The 21037-nt window shown below is 37.6% G+C and overlaps 1 protein-coding gene across 2 annotated transcripts in view; it reads right to left on the bottom strand.

Moving 5' to 3' along the window:
• LOC150079597 (protein TANC2-like) overlaps positions 1–21037 on the bottom strand; it is a 63481-nt gene that overhangs the window by 14101 nt on the left and 28343 nt on the right. For both annotated transcript variants that reach the window (XM_090383758.1, XM_090383759.1), the window contains exons 2-16: positions 20816–20989; positions 20438–20596; positions 20221–20340; positions 19617–19679; positions 18339–18539; positions 18121–18243; positions 17907–18008; positions 16083–16201; positions 12104–12275; positions 11729–11981; positions 5519–5750; positions 4276–4475; positions 3867–4053; positions 3381–3637; positions 709–961 (exon numbers count right to left, since the gene is read on the bottom strand). In XM_090383758.1, coding sequence (XP_090239884.1) covers positions 709–961; positions 3381–3637; positions 3867–4053; positions 4276–4475; positions 5519–5750; positions 11729–11981; positions 12104–12275; positions 16083–16201; positions 17907–18008; positions 18121–18243; positions 18339–18539; positions 19617–19679; positions 20221–20340; positions 20438–20596; positions 20816–20989 — 2615 coding nt within the window. The remainder of the gene's footprint in view (positions 1–708; positions 962–3380; positions 3638–3866; positions 4054–4275; positions 4476–5518; positions 5751–11728; positions 11982–12103; positions 12276–16082; positions 16202–17906; positions 18009–18120; positions 18244–18338; positions 18540–19616; positions 19680–20220; positions 20341–20437; positions 20597–20815; positions 20990–21037) is intronic.

The following is a 21037-nucleotide window of genomic DNA, read 5'->3' as shown; positions in this document are numbered from 1 at the left end:
CATTTGGCTCACTATGCCCCCGTTAACGGGGGCATAGTGAGCCAAAATGGGTCCTGTGGCAATCAACCTCACTGAGCCGACCGCCTTTCTCCATAGGAAAGTCTCGATTCGAATACTGGGTTCCATCCACAATGTCCAGGTCCGTGGGAGGTGAATCTCCCTGTCCCACGCCCTCGTGGGTAGCATAGTTGGTAGAAACGGCGTCCTCCCCACACTGGGTGGAAAATACCCGAGTTCGAGTCCCGTCGATGACTGCACGAATTTTATGGGCCTTTTTCACAAAGTAGCTGAGTTAGTGGGTCTCAGGGGGGGTGCGTGGTTTTTTCTACCGGAAACTTGGGTTTTTCGTTCAGTAAAGAGAAAATCGACCACAGAACACGCAATTTTCAAACAGTACACACGGAGCAATGTGGCCTTAATCGCTGATGCTCCTAAAACCTTCTACAGCAACCCTGCCCCACCTTGATCCTTCTGCTTGTTAAGACTAAAGGGGTTTAACAAAAAGGATATTTGCCCATAACTATATCAAACGCGGTTTACAGACACAACAGTGTCGCCTCATAGCTTTAGTCGCTTTGGCTCTTAACACACAAACTAAGTAACTAACTAACGCACACACTAACTGTATCAAATTAAACTTGGGGGCATCTTTATCCAAACTATATTAAATTTACTGACGTTATTTCTACTACAACTTCTGATCCATACCTTTACATTGGGCACATACATGTTTCTATGGTAACCTAAGGCAGAACTTGTATCTTCGGCAGAATGGTGAAGCCAAACTGCATACAGGTCAGGAGGAGACAGCAGTGGCGTGTAGAGGACACTACTTTTCTCACGGTCTTTTTCCTTGTAAATGTTGGCCTTCAGAATGTGGTTCCCTAATTCGAGGCAGCGTTGTGCTGTCAGAGGACGTTCTAGACGAGTCAGACGCAGAGCAATCATGGCATGGCCAAGTCTGAAAGAAAATAAATTTCTCAAGAATTTCAAATAAATAACACCATAAGATATTTATGTGTGATTTAAAATTTGAATAACGCTGAAATAAAAGCGCGTTAAATACTCCTACTTTTATCTTTTATGTTACTACAATTAATAGGCCAGTGCTGCCATCTGTTGCGATTGATATAAATCACGCTATGCGTGCCCAATGATAAGATTCAAAGAAATTTGTTATTGTTTGCAAACCTCAAATCCTCCCTAATACGGAATATTGTTACCTCATCTGGGTTAGCGGCCGAAAAATTTCTGTTAAAACTTCTAGACGCTATCCAAAAGAGCGAAGTCAGGTTAATTAATAGTCCATAACACAAATACATCAAGAGTTGCTGCGTACCCTTCCCACAGATATGTCCTCTTTTGAATTAGCATCTAATTCCACCCTTTTCTCAAATTAGTCCTATCATGTGCCTAACTAGTCAACATTTGACCTTGACCATTTGGCCTGTGATTCAACTCCAAGCTCCCAGGACCCTACATTTATTCTTCCTTGTTCTTCCCTTCTACATCCGTTCTTTGAAATAACTTGCTTTCGCATGCATTTTCTGAAAGTTGCAATCTACAGAAATTCAAGTCCAATGTAGCGTTCCGCCCTATCAACCTTCAACCCACGCATTACAGAATAGCACGGATTTCAATTCCTCCTTCGTTTGAAGCCACACAATAAAACGGGTTGGCAGTTTTCTTCCAGTATGAGCTTCTTTTAACACACTTATGCAAAATTTAAGGATTTCAATAAATTTTCACGTTATCTTTCAGGACATATGCACAAAAGTCGAACAGAAGGTCCGCAAAATGTAAATTTCACAGTCTTCTACAAATAGACTTAAATGGCATTTTTTCACTTTTATTCCTGTTAGGTAACAGAGTACACACCTAATAGGTTTTTCTTTTACAGAACTGTACAACGCGGCATAAGTGATAGCGTCTGGTTGATTGTCAGTGAGGAGCAGTTGGAAGGATGATGGTCCAATCCCCCGCAAAGGTCCACGTTCTTCGATGTGTCCAAAAGTATCATCTCAAGGCTATGAAATAATTCCAGGAGCGGTGAAGGCCATCCACAGGCAATAATATAGAAGGGGACCAATATCTGGCCATAGCAGCGAAGTGCAACAAAAAAATGTTTTCACTCAGCTGACATTGGAGTTCTCATCGTCTTGCAGGCTGAAATAAAGGACGCTCGTGATAGGAAACCTGCCATTTCTGTTCCTCTGACGTAACTACAGAAGGAAGACCATTTACCAAATAGTACAGAGCATCACAACTGGAACACTGAAAGTGGATTAAGATTCTGTTCTTTGAGTCAAGATTCAGTCTGAATAGTGATTTTCTTTACATTTATAGACTCGGGTGCTCGCGATATCATCCCTCCAGAATGGGGGAAAAGAATAGTTTTGGTGGCGGGAGGAATAATTATGAGGGAAGGCACGATCAATAATGACCGCACCACCTTCCACATCTTCGAGAGCGGAACCTCGATTGCTCGACAATATAAACCATAACAAAACCAACTCCAAAAACTGCTGTTAAAGGAAGACCTGCAACTAGGTGGAAGGATGGGATCATGCAGTTGAGGAATTTGTTGGTGGCCACAACAGCTCCTCAGGGAACTATGTGACTGGAAGAAGAAGTGTGGTTGTTCCAGGGTGCAACTGGTTCTCTTTTTTTTTTTTTTTTTTTTTAATTATTCATTCGTAAATCAACTGCGTCTACTGGTTGACGAATTTCTGTAAATTAAATTATCAAACTCTTGAAGGCAAAATTTGTTCTGTTGTGAGTGATAAGTTCGTTGCATTACGCAGGCCGTCGCATTACATAAAATTTTCCATTCTTAGCATTGATGCTTTCCTTATCCTTTGCACATCAGTGTATATTATTAGCCGGGTGATCGACTGTTTCAAAAATCTGTGCCAATCTAAATAAAAATATCCAAAAAGTAACTTAACTATCAAAATATGTCATTTTAAAAATGACAAAACTGCAGATATTGGCAAAGATATTTAAAGCAATATTAATTGCGAATAAGAGAGTTTTTCTAAAATAGGCTAAGGACAAATTTACATTTTTAACAGCATTATGGACAGAAATGTGTTGATCAAGGCTGCTAACAGCGTTGCAAACCCTAGAAATAATTCTCAAAATTCGCAAGAATTAAAAAAACAAACTGAAAAGAATTCGAAACTGCTTCAATTATAATAAAACTAATAAATATATAAGCAACGGACACTTATTTTTGCTTCATATCTCATTTTCAAAGTTATTCAATACACCTCAGCTGCATGGAACAACTTTATTTATGACAGCAACAAACTCTGCAGGTTAGTTTATATCTTAGTATCCTAATTTCCTAAATTAATTTTCATTCTGTTGCAGCTTACCTCACATCGCAAACAAATTTATGATTTTCCATTCCCTCGTGCTTCGTCAGCCATTCTCGTAAAGATGGATGAGCGAACATAAGCGTTCCATCCTTCCTCAAAACAAGAAACTGAGCTCTGATCAATACGTCAACTCGCTCGAGAAAATCTTCCCACAGCAGAGGGTGAGATCTACAGCCTGCATTGATGCTGTGGTAAATCTCTAATGGCGAAGTAGGGCTGAGTGAAGCCAAGCATACTTGCAGTATGGAGTTCACCTAAAATCAGAAAGCTCAATTAATATATTACAAAACAGGCAGAAGTTTGAAGTATTTGGAATCATGGCTTAAATGTTAACGATATTTCTTTTTAAAAACTTCATTAAACGCAGAATGTAATTCTATAATTTTCTAGATTTCATTAAAAATTCGTATATTAACCCTCGATATCCATAAAAATTGCATGTCGGGAAATATGAAACAGTTAGTTAATGCAATATCGACTCACTCTGTCATACGCCTTTTTGGTTGTGAATCTGAGATTGAAGCTGAGTTGGAAGACCTCGTTCAGACTGACGGGAAGCACGTTGAAGTTGGTACTTTTCAACACTAGATGACCTTTCTGTAGCAAATCTAGAACCAATTTTGCATATAAAATGTTGCCTTCACTTATCGATGCCAAGTGTCCTGCAAAACTGTAGAAAAAAACTTTATTATGATAATTAGAGTAAACGTATAGGTATTAGCTTTATACATCACGATGCTTAGAGGATAAATTTTTCTTCACTTTTAGCTACTCAGTGTATACAAGCCATACAGAAAGTTACATCCAATCACATAAAATAGCGAATACATGTTAAGTTAGTGAGGCACTTGCCGGAACATTAATGGTACCAATGAGTACCAGTAATACCAACCTTTCGTAAGAAGATCCTTCCAGTCTGGAGAAGACCGCGAGGTTGATTTTTATCTCCCTGTTCGAAGTAATTCGACGCAGGACGTAATTCTCGATATCCTCTTGAATGTTTCTGTTGCTGGAGTAGGCGTCTAAAGAGATGCGGTGAAATGGCAGTGGTGACGTCACTTCCTGTCGGGATGTACGTACCGTGACCACCAGCTGGATATAAAAAAAAAATCTATTTTTAGAAGTCGCAGAACATCCAACAGGAATATAATACTTTATATGGAACAACAGCCATCAATGTTTCAAAAAGTAATTTTTAAGGGCTACATAGATAGATTCACCACGGAGATTCATCCTATGAAGTGTTATTGTGTCATTTCTTTAAATTTTGTGTTAAGACCACGAAAATTAAAAACCTATGTTTCAGAGGTGGAAAAAAACAAGGGCAACCGAACGTCCTCACTTGAAACCGATTAAATCGCCCCATCTTTTGAACAGACCTAAATAAGTCGCTCGCTTCATCGTGGGAATTCAAATCCGAGCTTATTCAGGCGAGTAGCAAATTCACTCAGCCCGAAACCCAAAGGAAGAGAGCAAGAGAAAAGGAGACAAAAACAAAGAAACCAGACAGAAATAATGATGCGTGAAACGTAAACATACAAACGCACAGTTAATCACCCTGCTTGTGCGGTGATTTAATTTGGTTGTAAACATTTTTGAAAGTCAACTGTATTCAACGATATTTGAGAATGAAAATTTCAAATGTTTAAAACGCAATACTATGATTGCACCTCTAGTATACTTTTACAATACAAATAACAAACATGTATCCACTAGTCGGTTTACTGGTTTTTCAGAACGTAAAAACCTTGCTGTCCTTTCCCGAAACCGACTAACTCGGCCACGAAGTGAAAAAAAGCCCACAAAAGGTCCTCGCATCATTGATGAGATTAGAATCCGGGCCTTTTCCATCTGGGAAGGACGATGATTACAATTACTTTGCCACCAGCGCGGACTTTACTCGAAGGCATGCCCAATTACGATTCTTCTTCTTCTTCTTCACTTTTAGCCACTCAGTATACACAAGCCAAACAGAAAGTTATAACCAACAACATAAAACAGCAATACATGTTAAAAAGTTAGTGAGGCACTTGCTGGAATATTAATGGTACCAAGGAGTACCAGTAATATTCCGGCGTTGGCGATAACTGTGATCCATGTGGATCGCAACACGTACATTTTGGACTGTGACTTACCTTTAGCCAGCTAGGAAATCGTGGAATGTGTCTATTCAGGAATGATGCTATGGTGTCACCATAATCCGGTCTGTGGCTTTCTGCTTCATGAAGACTGTCGATTACCAATAGACAAGGTCGTGCTGGAAGTTTCCCCAGTTTCCACAAAAGTTGAAGTGGTTCTAGAATCCCGTTGACCAATGCTGCTCCAGAATCGGCCTCGCAGGAAGCCATACTCAGTAACTGCTGGTACCTGACAATCACAGACGACATAATGTCACATTAAATAAATTTAATGTGGATGCATATGATAAAAGTTTCGGTTGCTTTAATTATTTAGTACCAATAAGTTGACTTACATTTTTATCTAAATTACGCTATTGTTAAATAACGGTTGTATAAAAACGTAACTTCAGTCCATTTAAGTTTATATTTTGAAAATGACTTAAATTACTAAGGTAATACTGTCCGCTAGCGATTTTCAAGTTCAACCATCCCCACTATCATCACTCCGATAGTCTGAATGCATAATTTGAATATACAGACTTTCACAGGCCAAGCGATTGTGGTCAGTATAATGAACAACTACACAGCCAAACAGAACGAGCCAGCAATTCAGAATGTCTTGTCATGGGCGATTCTAACTTCCCAGATATCGACTGGGACTCATAGTTTGGCAGCTCACTCAGTAATGGAACGTTTTCGATTTTATGGATGACTGTTTTTCAAGCCAACGTGCTAGAGAGGCAACGAGAGACAGAAATATTCTTGTTCCGGTTATCAGCAGTGATCCATCATGTACTAAGAATTTTTAACTGAAGGAACTATTGCTAAAGGTAAAGGTATGGGATTTGGTTTTCGCAAAGGTAATGGGCTTCGACATTTTTTAAACTCTTTTTCAGTTGGTCCAACTGATGTTAAAATTATAAATGACAAATGAGGTGTTCGAATAGGTAATTATAGAGGCCACTAAGCACTTTATACCAACTAAGAGGTATTGATCAAGATGTATTGATCAAATTGGGTATGAGATGTGCTCATAAGATTAGCAGCAGAGAACCAAAATGCACGAGATGATTATAAATTGCCCGGAGATACGGAGTCCTATAATAAGCATAAAATAGCCTGCAATCAAGTTACATATGGGATTAGGTAGAAGAGGATTAGGCATAGGAGAGTTTTTGGCCTTAGTTTGAATAAATTTAAAGACGGTTTGGTTACATTATTTTGAAAGGAATGGGCAAATGAATTTTTTTTTTTGTTTTTTTGTTTTGGTGCTGTATAAGCCAACACTAATACTAATTCATTGCTGTTGTTTTCAAAAGGGGCTGTTTCGTCCCAAGTCTTGATCATTTAATTTTTTTTTTCTTTCAAGCTTCCAAAGTTACAAAGATTCAGCATTTTAATTTCGGCACACCTATGGTCCTACAGACAACAAATTTTCGAAATCGATGAGAAATTTTTAGATTTTTTAAAAATTAATTAATTAGTATATATCTTTTTAATTTTAAAAAATTATATTTTCATATTTCCACATTTTTAAAATATACTAAATATAGTAAACCCTAAAACTTTATATAGAAAACCATCGATTTGTGCAAGGGATACTTTCTAAAAGGACCTCGGGATCGCGATAATTTTTTTCCGGTATTGAAATACCGGTATTAATACAAAAAATACCGGTTTTTCGGTACTAATTTTAAAAAAATATTGTTTACAATTTAATCACATAAAGGTTATAAAATCACTTTTATGTGATTATGACGTCGTTATCTCTACTAGCAAATGTTCGATAAATCATCGATAGGACACCATGCAACATTGCAACCTATCCACAATTCTCGGACAACTTCATGTCTGACCGTATCGTAACTCCCAAGTCCCGTTCCTCCACTACTGACTTTAGTTTAACTCCACCAAGTGAATAAGTTATTTTGGGGTTGCTGTTCCCCAGATGTAAGACCTTGCATTTTGCTAAATTTGAGCTGCCACTTTTCTGACCATCCCGGAAGTCTATCTAGGTCACCCTGAAGAAGCTCTGCTTGGCGGCGATCATTAACTACTCTACTGATCTTTACATCATTTGCAAGTTTACATCTCACGCCCTCCATCCCTTCATAGATGTCATTTAAGATAATCAAAAACAACAGTGGTCCCAATACTGATCCTTGGGGAACCCCACTTCTTAAATTAAACCAATCTGAGGAATAACCATTTATCACAACCCTCTGCCTAATGCCCTCAAGCCATCGTGCTACCCAAATAAGGATTTTCCCTATGATTCCAGCCTGTTCCAACTTATAAAGTAACCACTCATGTGGGATTGAGTCAAATGCTTTGCTAAAATCCAAAGAAACAACGTCGAAATTATTCCCTAAATCCAGCTCACGAGTGACCTGTCAAAATGGCTAACCAGATTCGTTAAACATGATTTTCCCTTTACAAAACCATGTTGTGTATCCTACAGAATTCCATTTCCATCTGAATGATCCCGAATTCCACCGTTGATCATTGCCTCCATGATTTTCCCTACTACTGAAGTTAGACTGGCCGGTCGGTAATTTCCCGTTACGTTCCTAGAACCGCCTTTATGTTCCAATTTACACCAATCCGACGGAATCTCTCCTGTGTCCAGTGATGCTCTCATAACTAGCCTTAATGGTTCAATGCACTCACTTGCCGCCTCCTTTAAGATTATAGGGTATATGCCATCAACCACAGGAGCCTTACTCGCCTGTAGGCGCGAAAGTTCTCATTAAATAATCATTTGAAATTTCAACATCATTAATTACATTTTTTTTCAACTTCACTTCCATAATATCTCATTGACACAAAGGGTTTTTTTAATGTAAATGTCGATGCAAAGTAACTGTTGAGTTCATCTGCAACTTCAGCTATGTTATCTAATACTGTCCCACGTTCATTACATAAGGATCCAATCTGATTTGTCCTTCTGTTCTTTGCATTTATATATGTGAAGAATTCCTTAACTGCACTCTTTGCTCTCTCCCAGACTCAGTAAAGATACTATAGTGAAAATTATACTTCACTGAATAAAACGTCTTTCTCCCTCAGAAAATGATGAACATAATTCAACCATGGAAGACCAACATGGAACAGAACATCAGTGTTCCGCAAAATCATTCCAAAATAAGAAATTGCCTGACTCCAACGAGATTTTAAAAGATGAACTTGAGTCGGAAATTAATGAAATACTTTTAACTATTTTTTCTAAAAAGTTCAAAGCCTAGAAAATATGGATTGAGTTCGTTTACGATTATCTCAGTACCAGAATAGAATCCGAAAGGGCGTTTTCTGCATCTAATCAAATACTATATGTACCAAAATTAGATCCATTTTAAAAGATCATACTATTGATTGCTTACGTTTCTTAAGAGCTCACTTTATTCGGACAGGTAGTGTGGATGCTTAAACATAACTAAACTTTGCAGTAACAATATGTATTTTTTTTTGTTTTTAGAATAACTGTATTTTAATGATTTTTTTCAGAATATTTATTATTGCAATAAACGTTACAATAAATCAAGTAATTACAGTACTTATTTTTTCCCTTACTTTATTGCACCTAATTGTTATCAAAATTTATTGAGAAAAACGTTTGTGTTTGGAATACCAGTATCCCGGTTTCATAAATTAAAAATACCGAAATACCGGTATTAAGATTTTGACCGGTATTGTAAGCCCTAAGTATAATAGACTCAAAAATACCTAAAATAAGGAGGGGGGTGAGTTTCAGACCACGGACTTCTGATGCCACCATGTTCTTGCCACCAAATTTCAAGTAATTTCAAATTTCTATTATAAAATTTGATAAATAAAAACAGTTGGCTGTTTACATAATTTTATTACTGTAAATACTGTAATTTTTTTACTGTAAATACTGTACTTCTACGGCATCTTTGGAGCATTTAAAATCGCCATGGGCACTGCCACAAAAGAAAAGAGTGAGTGTGCTTTAAATCCAGAAGTACTTTTCGTTAGAAATGTGTGGCCTGTTTGAGGTATCCAGGGAAAAAATACTTTGATTACTTTGATAAGATAGATAAAAGAAATAAATGAAGAATACATAGATTACAATTATGCAATTTTCAAGGCTTAGATGGTACGGACTACAAATGGTTGGCAACTAGCCATTGGGAACACCTGATTGAGGTATATAATTCCCTGGAGGGGATCAATAACATGAACAAGTTCAGTATATTTTCGCTAGTAGGAAAAACAAAATCAGAGGTCAAAAATTTAAATTCTTAAGGATGGTTCTCATGAGTTTACCTTCGGAAAACGTTTTATAAATCACCGGAATAAACTGGCTGCCAATAAAGGCGAAGTGGAAAAGGTGGTCAAGGCGAAGAGTTCAGTAAAATTCAAAGCCTAATTGAATAGTAACTTTTTGGGGACGGGGATAGTATGAGTGATTGGGAAAATTTTTCTTTCTTTTTTTAGTAGATGCAGAAAACGTCCACTTCCTTCCACCATTTAGCATTTATAATACTACTACGGCTGAGGATGCTTCATTTACCAATACCAATACTATTTTAATGGTGCGAAAGAAAAAAAAAATTGGGGAACCGTTGTTTGAGAAAAAGATCCACGATGCTTAAATCTGAAAAGATTCAAGCATCGTGGTTATCGTTTATCATTCTCGGTCCCTGCTGCATCAAAGTCTCGGATCTCTTTTTGTAAACAAAACGCTTCCATAATCTTAGTATTTCTTTAGTCATTTAGAAATTCATTGGCCTTGTATTTTAGTTTTTAGTAAAACTTTATGCAAAACAAAGAAGAGAGGGGAGTTGGTTAAGTTATTTTCTATACATTCGAAAATATATTATGACGTTAAATACAAGTAAAGGGTGGGATACTTGCAGATGATTCTATCATTAACGCCAGAACTTACTATTAGTAATTATATAATGTCACGCACACTTCGTTTCCTTGCTCCTTAATATTAAGCAATCTTTCGACCGAGATCAAAATTTTGCAGAGGGCGAAACAAAAATGAACTTTTTAAATTATTTACAAAAAACACCTGCCCGGGAATAAATGCTCCATTTACATGTTACTGAAGGACGAAGCAGTAAAATTCAGACATTACATAAAACGCAAAAAAAAAAAATAAAAAATAAAAAAGCTCACGTACTATAAGTTTCATATTACCCAACAGAGGCTTTAATAATTTTTCTTTTTATTATAGAGGGCACTTGTGAGCACTTAAAAGACGAAACAAAACACAAACGTTATTGAAAACTGCGCACATTAAATCATTTTTAATCAACAGCTTACGTCAAGATATTTTTAAAATTTCAAGTTCGCCTATAATTAAAGGGACGGCGCAATTTAATGCTAACATAAGTATGTAAACCATAACAAAAATTAAACGGTCTTGCGTCAGTTAAGATACTTGTTATACTGTATGTTACAGTATTATGCAAGATGACACTTTTTAAAATATCAAATAAAAAACTAAATATGTTTTAACTTTTTTTTGTCCAAAGTTTACTCCAAAATATTTTCAAACTTTCAAATATGTTCATAATTAAAGTCATATTATAATATCACTGTTTACAGTTGTAAAAAGATCGTTGCATCGGAGTGTGATAAGAATATTGGGGACCACTAGACCAGTGGGCGCCCCAATCTTTGCGAACCCTCGAATAAGTTTGGGCAGCGAATGCATTTAAACAGTTAACGATTTCTGTTAAAACTTTTGAAACTGGTTGAGGTACTGCTGTCATTTCAATTTTCCATTTGCTTCTAGCAACAATGGATATGACACTCCTTTGAGAATCAAACCTAAATTTATGACGTTGCATCTATGAAAAATCCATATTAATTAAAGCCATATTTTCCATAAACTCACCAAGACCTCGTGCTCGTATCTGGAAGTGAGAAACCCGTTTTTTTTTGTTTTTTTTTTTTTTTCCAAAAAGAACATTTTTAGTTAATGTGGAGAACTCTACTTGAATACAGAAATTCTGGTGACAGCTCCACGAATTGTATTTTCGAAGAACTAAATTTTGAGCTGTATTTTCCAAGAGTTCTCCAGATACCTTTTGAAATTTATATAATTAGAAGTAATAAAGGCGGTTTTATTTGCTACGTTCATAACCATGGTGTAATATGGCCTATGATGACGACCCTTCAAAACACATAACAACGTGCCGCATGAGCCTAAATTACCTATCATTATACACGCAACAGACCGAAACTAACCTGGTTTCCTGTAGTACAAGGTCCCTGAATGCTTGAAGATGCGGTGCTTGGCACAACTGAGCTGCTAAACTGTGTACAAATTCCGGAACTGAGCAGGTGGCGCTGAAATCTTCCTGGCAAAAATGATACGCAACAACATGGCTACCCAATATACGGACATTATCTTGGCGTAAACATGGATGGTGGTGATAGTCGTAAATATTGGATGATTCACGGCCAGCGGACACCTGTTCACACTCGAGGCGTTTTGAATCTGCAAAGAATCAGAATTGTTCTTAAACAATGATTTTTTCATGAAGTCTTCGTGAAATATAAATAATGGAAGAAGTCCTTATGAATAGCAATTATTATTTTGGGATCTCAATATCAACTTACACAGATCCTTCATCTGTACGCACATTTCCATGGCCCCCTGTGAAACGGTGGTATTCCACTTTCTCCCGAATGAGCTGAAATCTACTAACTGCAGAATACTCGATGTTTTTCCAGTGCCTGGGTCTCCTGCGATTACCACTCCTCTGGTGTTGGGACAGTCGGAATAAAGAACCTTAAAGAAAAGAACCCGGTAAAGTTTTAAGTTTCATTCTGGGAAATCATCACCAAGAACATTTAATTCTATTCAAATTTTACTGATATGTCACAGCTGATTCACACCAAGTGTACTTGAGGAGCTATTCACAAATAACTTATGTAAGCCCTCACGGTAGTACAGTGGATATAAACGCCCTCCCCCCCGTGTAAAAAAGGCTTCAGTTCAAATCCAGCCAGTAACGCGCCAAAATGTTATTGGACACTTTTTTTCACAATGTGGTTTTCTTAATGCGTCGTAACATATTACTGCGTTATGTAATTTGTAAATGACTCTTTAATATTTATTTTAAGGACATTTAACAGAATATGGCATTTTTTAATGTAATTAAATGATCTACTATTTATACACAAATAGAAAGCCATTTCTAATAGTTTTAAAAATGGCATTAAATAAAGTAGCTTGTCCATTTACAATCAGCACTTTTAAGCAAAAAAAACAAAAAAAAACAACTGAAAAATCATCCGAATACCACGCATTAAAGGCAGGTCTAACTTCTAATATTTGTTATTCTTGTCAGACTAATTTTTTGCATTAATAAATTTTAAAAGCAATGTTAAGGTCATTAATAAGTTTCTATTTTCTCTTATATAACTTTGATATTCGCGGCCACTGTCTTTTGGTTATACAGTATAAGCAAGTGTGCAGGGCCCTGCCCATTAAGTCAAATTATTTTTTGGTGCCCAGGATGCAAACAAGAAAATGCCGCTTCCCCCCCCAAAAAAAGGAAAGGTCTCAGCGTTCATTTTGCCCAACCCCCCAAAAAACATGAAAAACTCTATGTCCATTTCCAATCCTGGAACTGACGTCTGCATGTGGCTGCTTCCAAGGTTTCATCTTAACAAGGCCCTGCATATGCACACTACCCTACCATTAATATCCGGACACTTCTCCATGGATGGGGAAACAGGTCCTATGCATGAAACACGTCACAGAACCTGCTATAAATATGTACACTGGGCTTCGAACAGACAATTGCAAAAGTGGGCATGCAAGATGACACGATTAACAGAACTACCTCAAAAGTTCAACAGAATTGACTACCTCAACAAATGCTAGACGCCGATTAACATGGTGTAAGGAGCGTGAATCCTGGACTGTAGAGCAGTGGAAAACAGTCCTATGGACAGACGAGTCGAGGTTCGCACTCTACCAGTCCGATGGCCATTCCTGGGCGTGGCGAATGCAGGGGAACAGTTCCTTTCTGATTGTATCCTCCCAACAATGAAGTTTGGTGGAGGCAGTATCATGGTATGGGGCTCCTTTCATGGTTTGGCTTGTGCCCATTAGTCGTTATCGATAAAACCATGAATGCTGTGCAATACCAGAACAACCTGGACAATTATGCACTTCCAACATTATGGCAACACTTCGGGGAAGGCCCATACCTGTATCAGCAAGACAACGCGCCATGCCATACTGCTCGAGTCGTGACAGAGTGGTTTGAGGATATGGGTGTGGGAAAGTAGGATTGGCCGGCCCAGAGTTCTAATCTGAACCCTATCGAGCATCTTTGGGATGTATTGGATCGTCGGGTACGTTCACGTCGAGATCGCCCAAAGAACAAAGCCGAACTGGTGGCTGCGTTAAAGGCTGAGTGGAGGAACATATCGCTTGACATTTGTAAAAATGCTGGTTGAGAGTATGCCGCGAGGATTGAAGGCAGTCATAAAAGCAAAAGGTTTCAGCACAAAATATTAAATCACATAATAAAAGCTCTTTTTTGTCTAACGGCAGATGTCGGAATATTAATGGTCGGGCAGTGTATATCCTCAGTATACGGGATGGAGAGACTCGCGTGAATTGGGCTGTAGTGAATCAATCAAATTATTCTATCGAAGTTCTTACATGGTTGTTGATTTTTAGGCATATCAACAATGTAAGCAATATTGCATCGTTGTGTATCATGTCTGTACAAGTGTATGCTTATACTGCGCGGGATAAACACCAGAAAAACCCTACTCCCAATACCTGAGATCGACTAATTACTGTTCGTATGCGCGAACTTTAATAGCTTCAGAAAAGAAAAATTAGTCCAACTTAACCATATATGGAAGTCTTAAGAAAAGGGCTGGTTTGTTTAGAATAATTAGAATACACAAGCAACTAAGGCCATACAGCATTAATATAATATTATGTAGTGGTGGTGGGTTTTATGTTTGCGGGATGAAAAACCACAGTTCAGTTCGGAAGAAAAATCCGTCCTGACAAAAAGATTCTTTAGACTTGACTTAGCCCAGTGGCCAAGAGCGATAGTTCAAAGCACACGCTATTTGAGTGAGCAGTGGTTCAAGCTCACATGACTGCTAAATACGATTAACGATTTTATTCATGATTTACTGTAAATTCCTCTGACCTCGTTATGGTGAGAAAATCAATGGAGAAACAAGAACTTTTTTTTTTTTTTGTGTGTCAGGATGGCCCAGTCGTCTAAGACGCCAGACACAAGGTTAATTCATTCCGTAAGAAGCGGTTGTAATTTCTGTTCGACGAATGTCGGTGTGGGTTATAATCCTACTTTGACAAAAACGATTTTTTTGGCCTAACATAGCCGAGCAGTCAGCAGCTGAGGGTGCAGCAGCACACGCTCTTTGGGTGCACCATGGTTCAAACCGCATGACTGCTAAATACGATAAACGATTGCATTCATGATTTATTGTAAACTTCTCTGACCTGATGGTCGTGCCGGGGTATTAAAAAAGAAAAACTCAGCAAGAATCTTCGAGAATCATGGTAAGAAAAAGGACATAAAAGCTCAACCTTTCAAGAAGGGATTTGAAACCCTGCCTTTTACAAGCGCAATGGAAGACTTTGCGATCATCCATGACAAGAACGATTATTAAAAAATTGAAGACGTAAACGATAATAAATTGTGAATGAAATGATGGGATCCTTGAATGTCAAATTTAGTACCGAAATATTAAAAAAAAAGAATCATCTGCGTAACTGATGATACGGCAGATTTACTTCACGTGGTAGACATCTTTGATGAAAGGAAAAATACAAAAAAAATTCGTAAAAGATGCTTTATGAACTGAATACAGCGACCTCTAGACTAACCGGCACTTTAAAATTTTTAAGATCCCTGTGAGAGTTTTTACAGAAAGAGCCTTAGAGACCTTAGACGAACATTTTCTATTTATGGCACCGAAAATGCGTTTGTTTCTTACGATCTGAAATAGTTGAGGCACCAAAACTTTAGGGAACTATCTATTTTAAAACTCGTTCCGACAGTCTGTAAGTTCCATGATTCACGGACCGGTATGTGTCAAGCGGTTCTGTTCCACCACACCTCGTCCCACATGCAGATGGGATGGAAGAGTGGAGGAATTTGAAGGGCAAGAATGTAGTGTTGGGTTATAACGGAGATAGATGAGATTCCTTAATGAGATTTGAAAGCATCAGAGCAAAAAAAGAAGACAAGCATCCTCCGAATGTCAGAATTTTTATGTTTCTCGCCAACTTCTAATTTAAAATAAGTTGCAGCACAACAGCAAAAACCAGAGCAAAAATCGTACAGAATGAAACGGAGTGGAAGAACTGAAAAAAAAAGTCTGTTATTTAAATCTCCAGAAAGATTATTTTTTATTGGCAGTAAAAAAGCAATCGCCGGATTAAGGCCAGTAGAATCCTCCGACCAATCAAAGGATTTTTATATGTCAACATTTTCGACTCCGTCGGGTGCTCATAAATGTGAAGGCCCTGAGCTGTATTCTCGGCTTTAATCCGACACTATTAGAAGCATTTGGCAGAGCGTCCACTTACTTCTTCTATCTGATGGAAGAGCCACTGTCTTCCCACGAATATTTGCCCTTCAGTTTGAGGAACTTCAAAAAACAGAGGCTTCAGAGTCAGTCGGGACACCTTAGGCAACTGGGAGTAAACTAAAATAAGAAAAACAGATAAAAAGTTATGCATATTTTTATTTGTACACTGTTCAGATGGCAAATGAAAATTCATAAAATTAAATTCGAAATAAATGAAAATTCATAAAATTAAATTCGAAATATATCAAACATTTACCGGCGATGTTTTTTTATAAAATTCCAATATTTTATATTATTATGGAATACTTTATTAATTATTGACATAAAAGTAATCAAATCACCTCAAATATTATTCACTTACGTTTTTCATTAAACTGAATCATTATATCATTCCACTAAATCTAAGGAAACGAAGATATATTACAGAAACTTTAGGGCCTCCAGTGAACGAATCGCCCTGTACTTAAACAAATATAAAACTAGAAATTAAACCAAATTTTTTTTTGCTGGGTTCCCTATTAAAGTTGAATGGGGTCAGCTTTAAATCGGGAACCCAGCAAAAAGTGACGGTATTCTTCAGATGTCAAAGAGAAAGGAATTATTTTCTCAAATAGAGCTCCAGTCTCATCAGTACTATTTTGCAGTTCAATCCATACTTTTTCAAATATTGTGCCATCAAGGTTGGTTAAAGAATTTGGTGTCACTTGGGATAACAAGAAAAGTCTGGATGTATTGCAAGGAGCAGCTCAATGCAGCTACAGAAAACGTTGCCCAGAGGGAGATACGCCACGCTGACTTTATTGAAGTGCTCATTGTTCCCGAAAGACCATACCCAAATCGCAGAGATTGCTTGGCAAGAGCTCGAAGAATACCTTGAAGTTAGACGTCTACAGTTAAAGCTGGCAAAACTAAAACGAAATAACAATATAATAAATTCAGAGAACTACTATTAATAAACTGGAGACCTACTCCACAATACGAAATTCACCAATCGAAACTCAATACATACGATGTATTGGCCAATACTATTGTGCGCCTCCACGATATGGTCTTCAGCACACACTCATATTAACACATTTATCGGTCTCGAATACTGGCAGAATTGCAGGAAAGCCATTTATTATAATGCGATCAGTTCTGTTAACCAACTTTATCATCCGCCCCCCCCCCCCCCACCAATTCTTTTTGAACTCATTTTCGTATGTATTGAAGCTCCTGACAGAACGAGATTGAATGGGGACCCGAGATTGGCAGATCCACGACTGTCCCTACGTAGATTCCTAAACACTGACTGATTGAAAGGTATCTTCAACACTCCTAAGTTTTTACAACAACCTGGAAAGTGATCGAAATAAATTTTGTCAGAATACCAACTACAGGAGGCAGATCTTTGAAAAAATATATACTCAATGATCCAGTATAAAGTAGCATTTTAAAACAGACATGTTTAATGTAAAAGCAAATTATCACTGTATGGTAACAATTAAATTTTCTATAGACTATCGATTTTTTGATACCTTAAGATCTGTTTACTATTTGTTTTTCTTGTATTTGTTATTGTAAACGTCACCCTCCTATTGAACAGCCGTACAGGGGCGTTCACTAACAATAATAATAACTGGGAATTTTGGCCAAGATCTTGGATGCAAACTAAAGTCTGGAGCACGTTTACAATTCTTGTAACTACCTTCCTGACACACCATGAAAACTATTCTAATAGCATCAGCCAATCAACTTGTTTGTTGAATTTCTGTCTCAAATGACAAGCAAATCTACGCAATTCTCACATTAGAGTTTATACAAAATTAAAATTGAGACTTGCCTTTCTCCACTGCAGTGCCACTTGGTGGTAAATCTTTGCCAAAAGTCAACATGCCAGACCATGACCTTCGTTTATCCAAGGAACTAATGAGATCCGGTGTTCCTGGAAAAGAAAGAAGAGAAGACATGGAAATAAAATGGAAATAATTCTCCAGTATGAAATGTAAACATTGACAACGCCAAAGAATAATAAAAGTGAGTTAACTGTTAGCTACCAGAAGGGATAGAAGTAATCGAGCCGGACTCAATCACGGCACTTGTCAGCGAAGTCACGCTGCGATTCTTTAATCCTCTTCGCGCGGGGATGACTTGGTAAGGGTTCTCCGTCTCCGATGCCACTGCAATAGAAAGCAAATGGGAACTCGGGGTATAGAAACGATTAACGTGTGCGAAAAATCAACAGCCTACGTACTTGGCTCCGTATATGAATTACCTGTTAGAGTGGACGCTGGACTGATTTCCGAGTACAAACTAACATCGCTGCTTTCCAGAGAACACCTGCTGGCCCTGAAGTCCTGTATACTGCTACTGGAACTTTCCAATCTTGCCAGTCTTGTCATTCTGTGGCCTAAAAGCAAATCAAGTCTTGAGCCGTTTGAACACACGCTGTCTGGACGACAGGTCAGACGTTTATCTGGAAGAGATTAGTTCATATATTAAACTCGGTTTTTTTTTTAAATTTTCTTTAATTATTTCCATAAAATACTTAATAGTTGGGGGTTCAGTGCGAAAATACAATGTATTGAAAGAATTACTCTTTGTTACTGAACTTGTTCTAAAATTTTTAACTCGGTACTGTTTTAATTGGTCTCTAGCAAAGTGTAGCATTAGAAGCTTCGCTTTTTCGTCCGGCCAAGAGGACAAAGCGACCTTCAAAAGGCAAGTAATTACAGGAACAACAGACAAATATCGAATGCAATATATATAGTTCGACTTAATGTTGTTGTTAAAAAAAACCGCCATCCCATTCCCCTATACACCTCCTTTTGTCGGACACCGAATTAGAGTCGGTTTCAGTGTGTACTTGTGGTGTTTATTCGCCCAAGTACTCCTAATATTTCTTCTCATCTCGTACATTTACTCACAACGAAATAAAATTTTAATAAACAAAATATAAGGAAAGTTAAATTTTCTCTCTAAGTTACCGAACGCAAATTCTCTAAAGTGTTTAGAGGCAGTTTTTCAAGAGTATACTTACAAACGTCTAAAAAAATGAGGGAAACTCATAAAATATTACATTCGATATAAGGCAATTATATTTTTGTGCACGTATAATATGTGATATCTCTGTAAATTAGCATGATGTTTATTTTTTTAAAAACTTTTTAAACCCAGAAACGACACAATGGATGGAGTAGAGTGCTTACATAAAATTTTAATATTTTTAAATAAAATAATTTTTAATAACAATAAAAAATTGGCCTTTCATAGGACCAGTTTGATGGTCAAAATGACTTCTCGAATAAAAGAAGGAAAAAATTGCCGGCTGGCGACCTTAGATCTATTCTACCATACGTTCCGTGATGTCAAAATCAGTTAAATGGAATGGAAAATTCGTGAATTGAATCCCCACTTTGCTTATTTGTCGTCATATTTAATGGAGCTTCTTTTCAATACATCACGTGATTTTAGTAATCTCGTCTTCAGATGGCATGGTGATATGCAAATTAGCATACCGCAGATTTAAATAATGCAATAGTATTTCACTTACTTGTCCACATGGAGAAGTCGCGTGTATCCATTCCAGGTGGACAACTATAATGTTTTGGAAGGTCTGAAAAAGAAAAAAGGGAAAATTATTTATTTACAGATTCCATCATAAATAATATCATTAGTATCTCAGTCCGAAGCTTAAGGTTAATCTCTAAATATTTTTCCGATTACGAAGTGTGGCTATTAAATAACGAGACTACGCGCACAGCCACTACACACCACCAATACGTCCTACCAAATCTATCTGTCAATCAAACATACTACACTGAAGTCTTGACATGGCTACGTAAAAAAAAAAAAAAAAAAAAACTCGAAGGAAGAGGCCTGAATTGTGGAAAAAAGGTTGGATGCTCCATCAAGACAATGCACCAGCACACAACGCCAGAACTGTTGCCAGTTTCTGTTCAAAAAAGATCCCTGTGTGTGAACATGCACCCTACTCGCTAGACCTAGCCCCTAGTGACTTTTGTAAAGTACAAAATATTTCATTCTATTTATTTTATTGCAACAATCTAGTTATTTAATAGCCACACCTTGTAAGCTTAAAAACGCACTTCAGAAATAGAAAAATAAAAGCAGATGCATAAAATAATATCTCTTACCCCTGAGGGCTGCGTACTGGTCGAAATTGGCGGTATTTCTTCGCCCATGGCGTTGCTGGTGCCGAAGCAAAGGGTTGACTGCGTTGGTCTGTTGACTGCAATCGGAGAGTTTTGACGTGTCTGTAAAGAAAGGGAATAGGTAAGCGAAAAATAAACAAATACATCGAAGAAAAGGATTAGTAATCGCCCGTGTGCTCCTCGCATCGTGTCTTCTCACCTTGCGTGATTCCTTTTCTTTCTTCAGCGGCCGCATCTTTAGTGGGTTTCTTGTCCTCCCTTTTCAACGATAAGAAGGATTTCACGCGGCCACTGGTCAGTGTTCTGTTGGTCACAAAGCTGTCGGGGTTCACCTGCTTCTGAGGGTCGTTCTGGGACGCTACAGATCAAAAGAACACGTTACAGACTTGGGTAAGACTGAAGAACACAAATAATTATAATCAGTTAGTGAACATCGGAACGTAAATTACACGGATGGAACATAATTATGTTTACCTTTTCAATTGAAAATTTAGATAAGAATTCTTTAAGAAAAATAACGAGTCTATTTTGTTACATCACTTATAAATATGATGGAATAGAAAAACGGGATATTTACACTCCTTGAAGCACAGCGGACATTGGTCGGTCGTAAAGATACAAGTGTAGCATCTCTGATGTCCACACGTATCTGTTAGCCTTCTTTTTTTACCTTTACCGTATCGAAGATGACACGATGGACAATAGGAGACGCTGCTGTCGTCCTTCAACATCTTGCGCAGCTTGTTCCAGCCTGTATGTAAAGAAACAAACAAATATTTATGCCAAAAGTGCGGGAAAA

Source organism: Mastigoproctus giganteus, chromosome 10 (assembly GCF_048544385.1).
Source record: "Mastigoproctus giganteus isolate SK-2022 chromosome 10, ASM4854438v1, whole genome shotgun sequence".
Taxonomy (NCBI): Eukaryota; Metazoa; Arthropoda; class Arachnida; order Uropygi; family Thelyphonidae; genus Mastigoproctus; species Mastigoproctus giganteus.
Note: the sequence above shows the minus strand (reverse complement) of the source record. Positions and strands in the feature narration are given on the sequence as shown.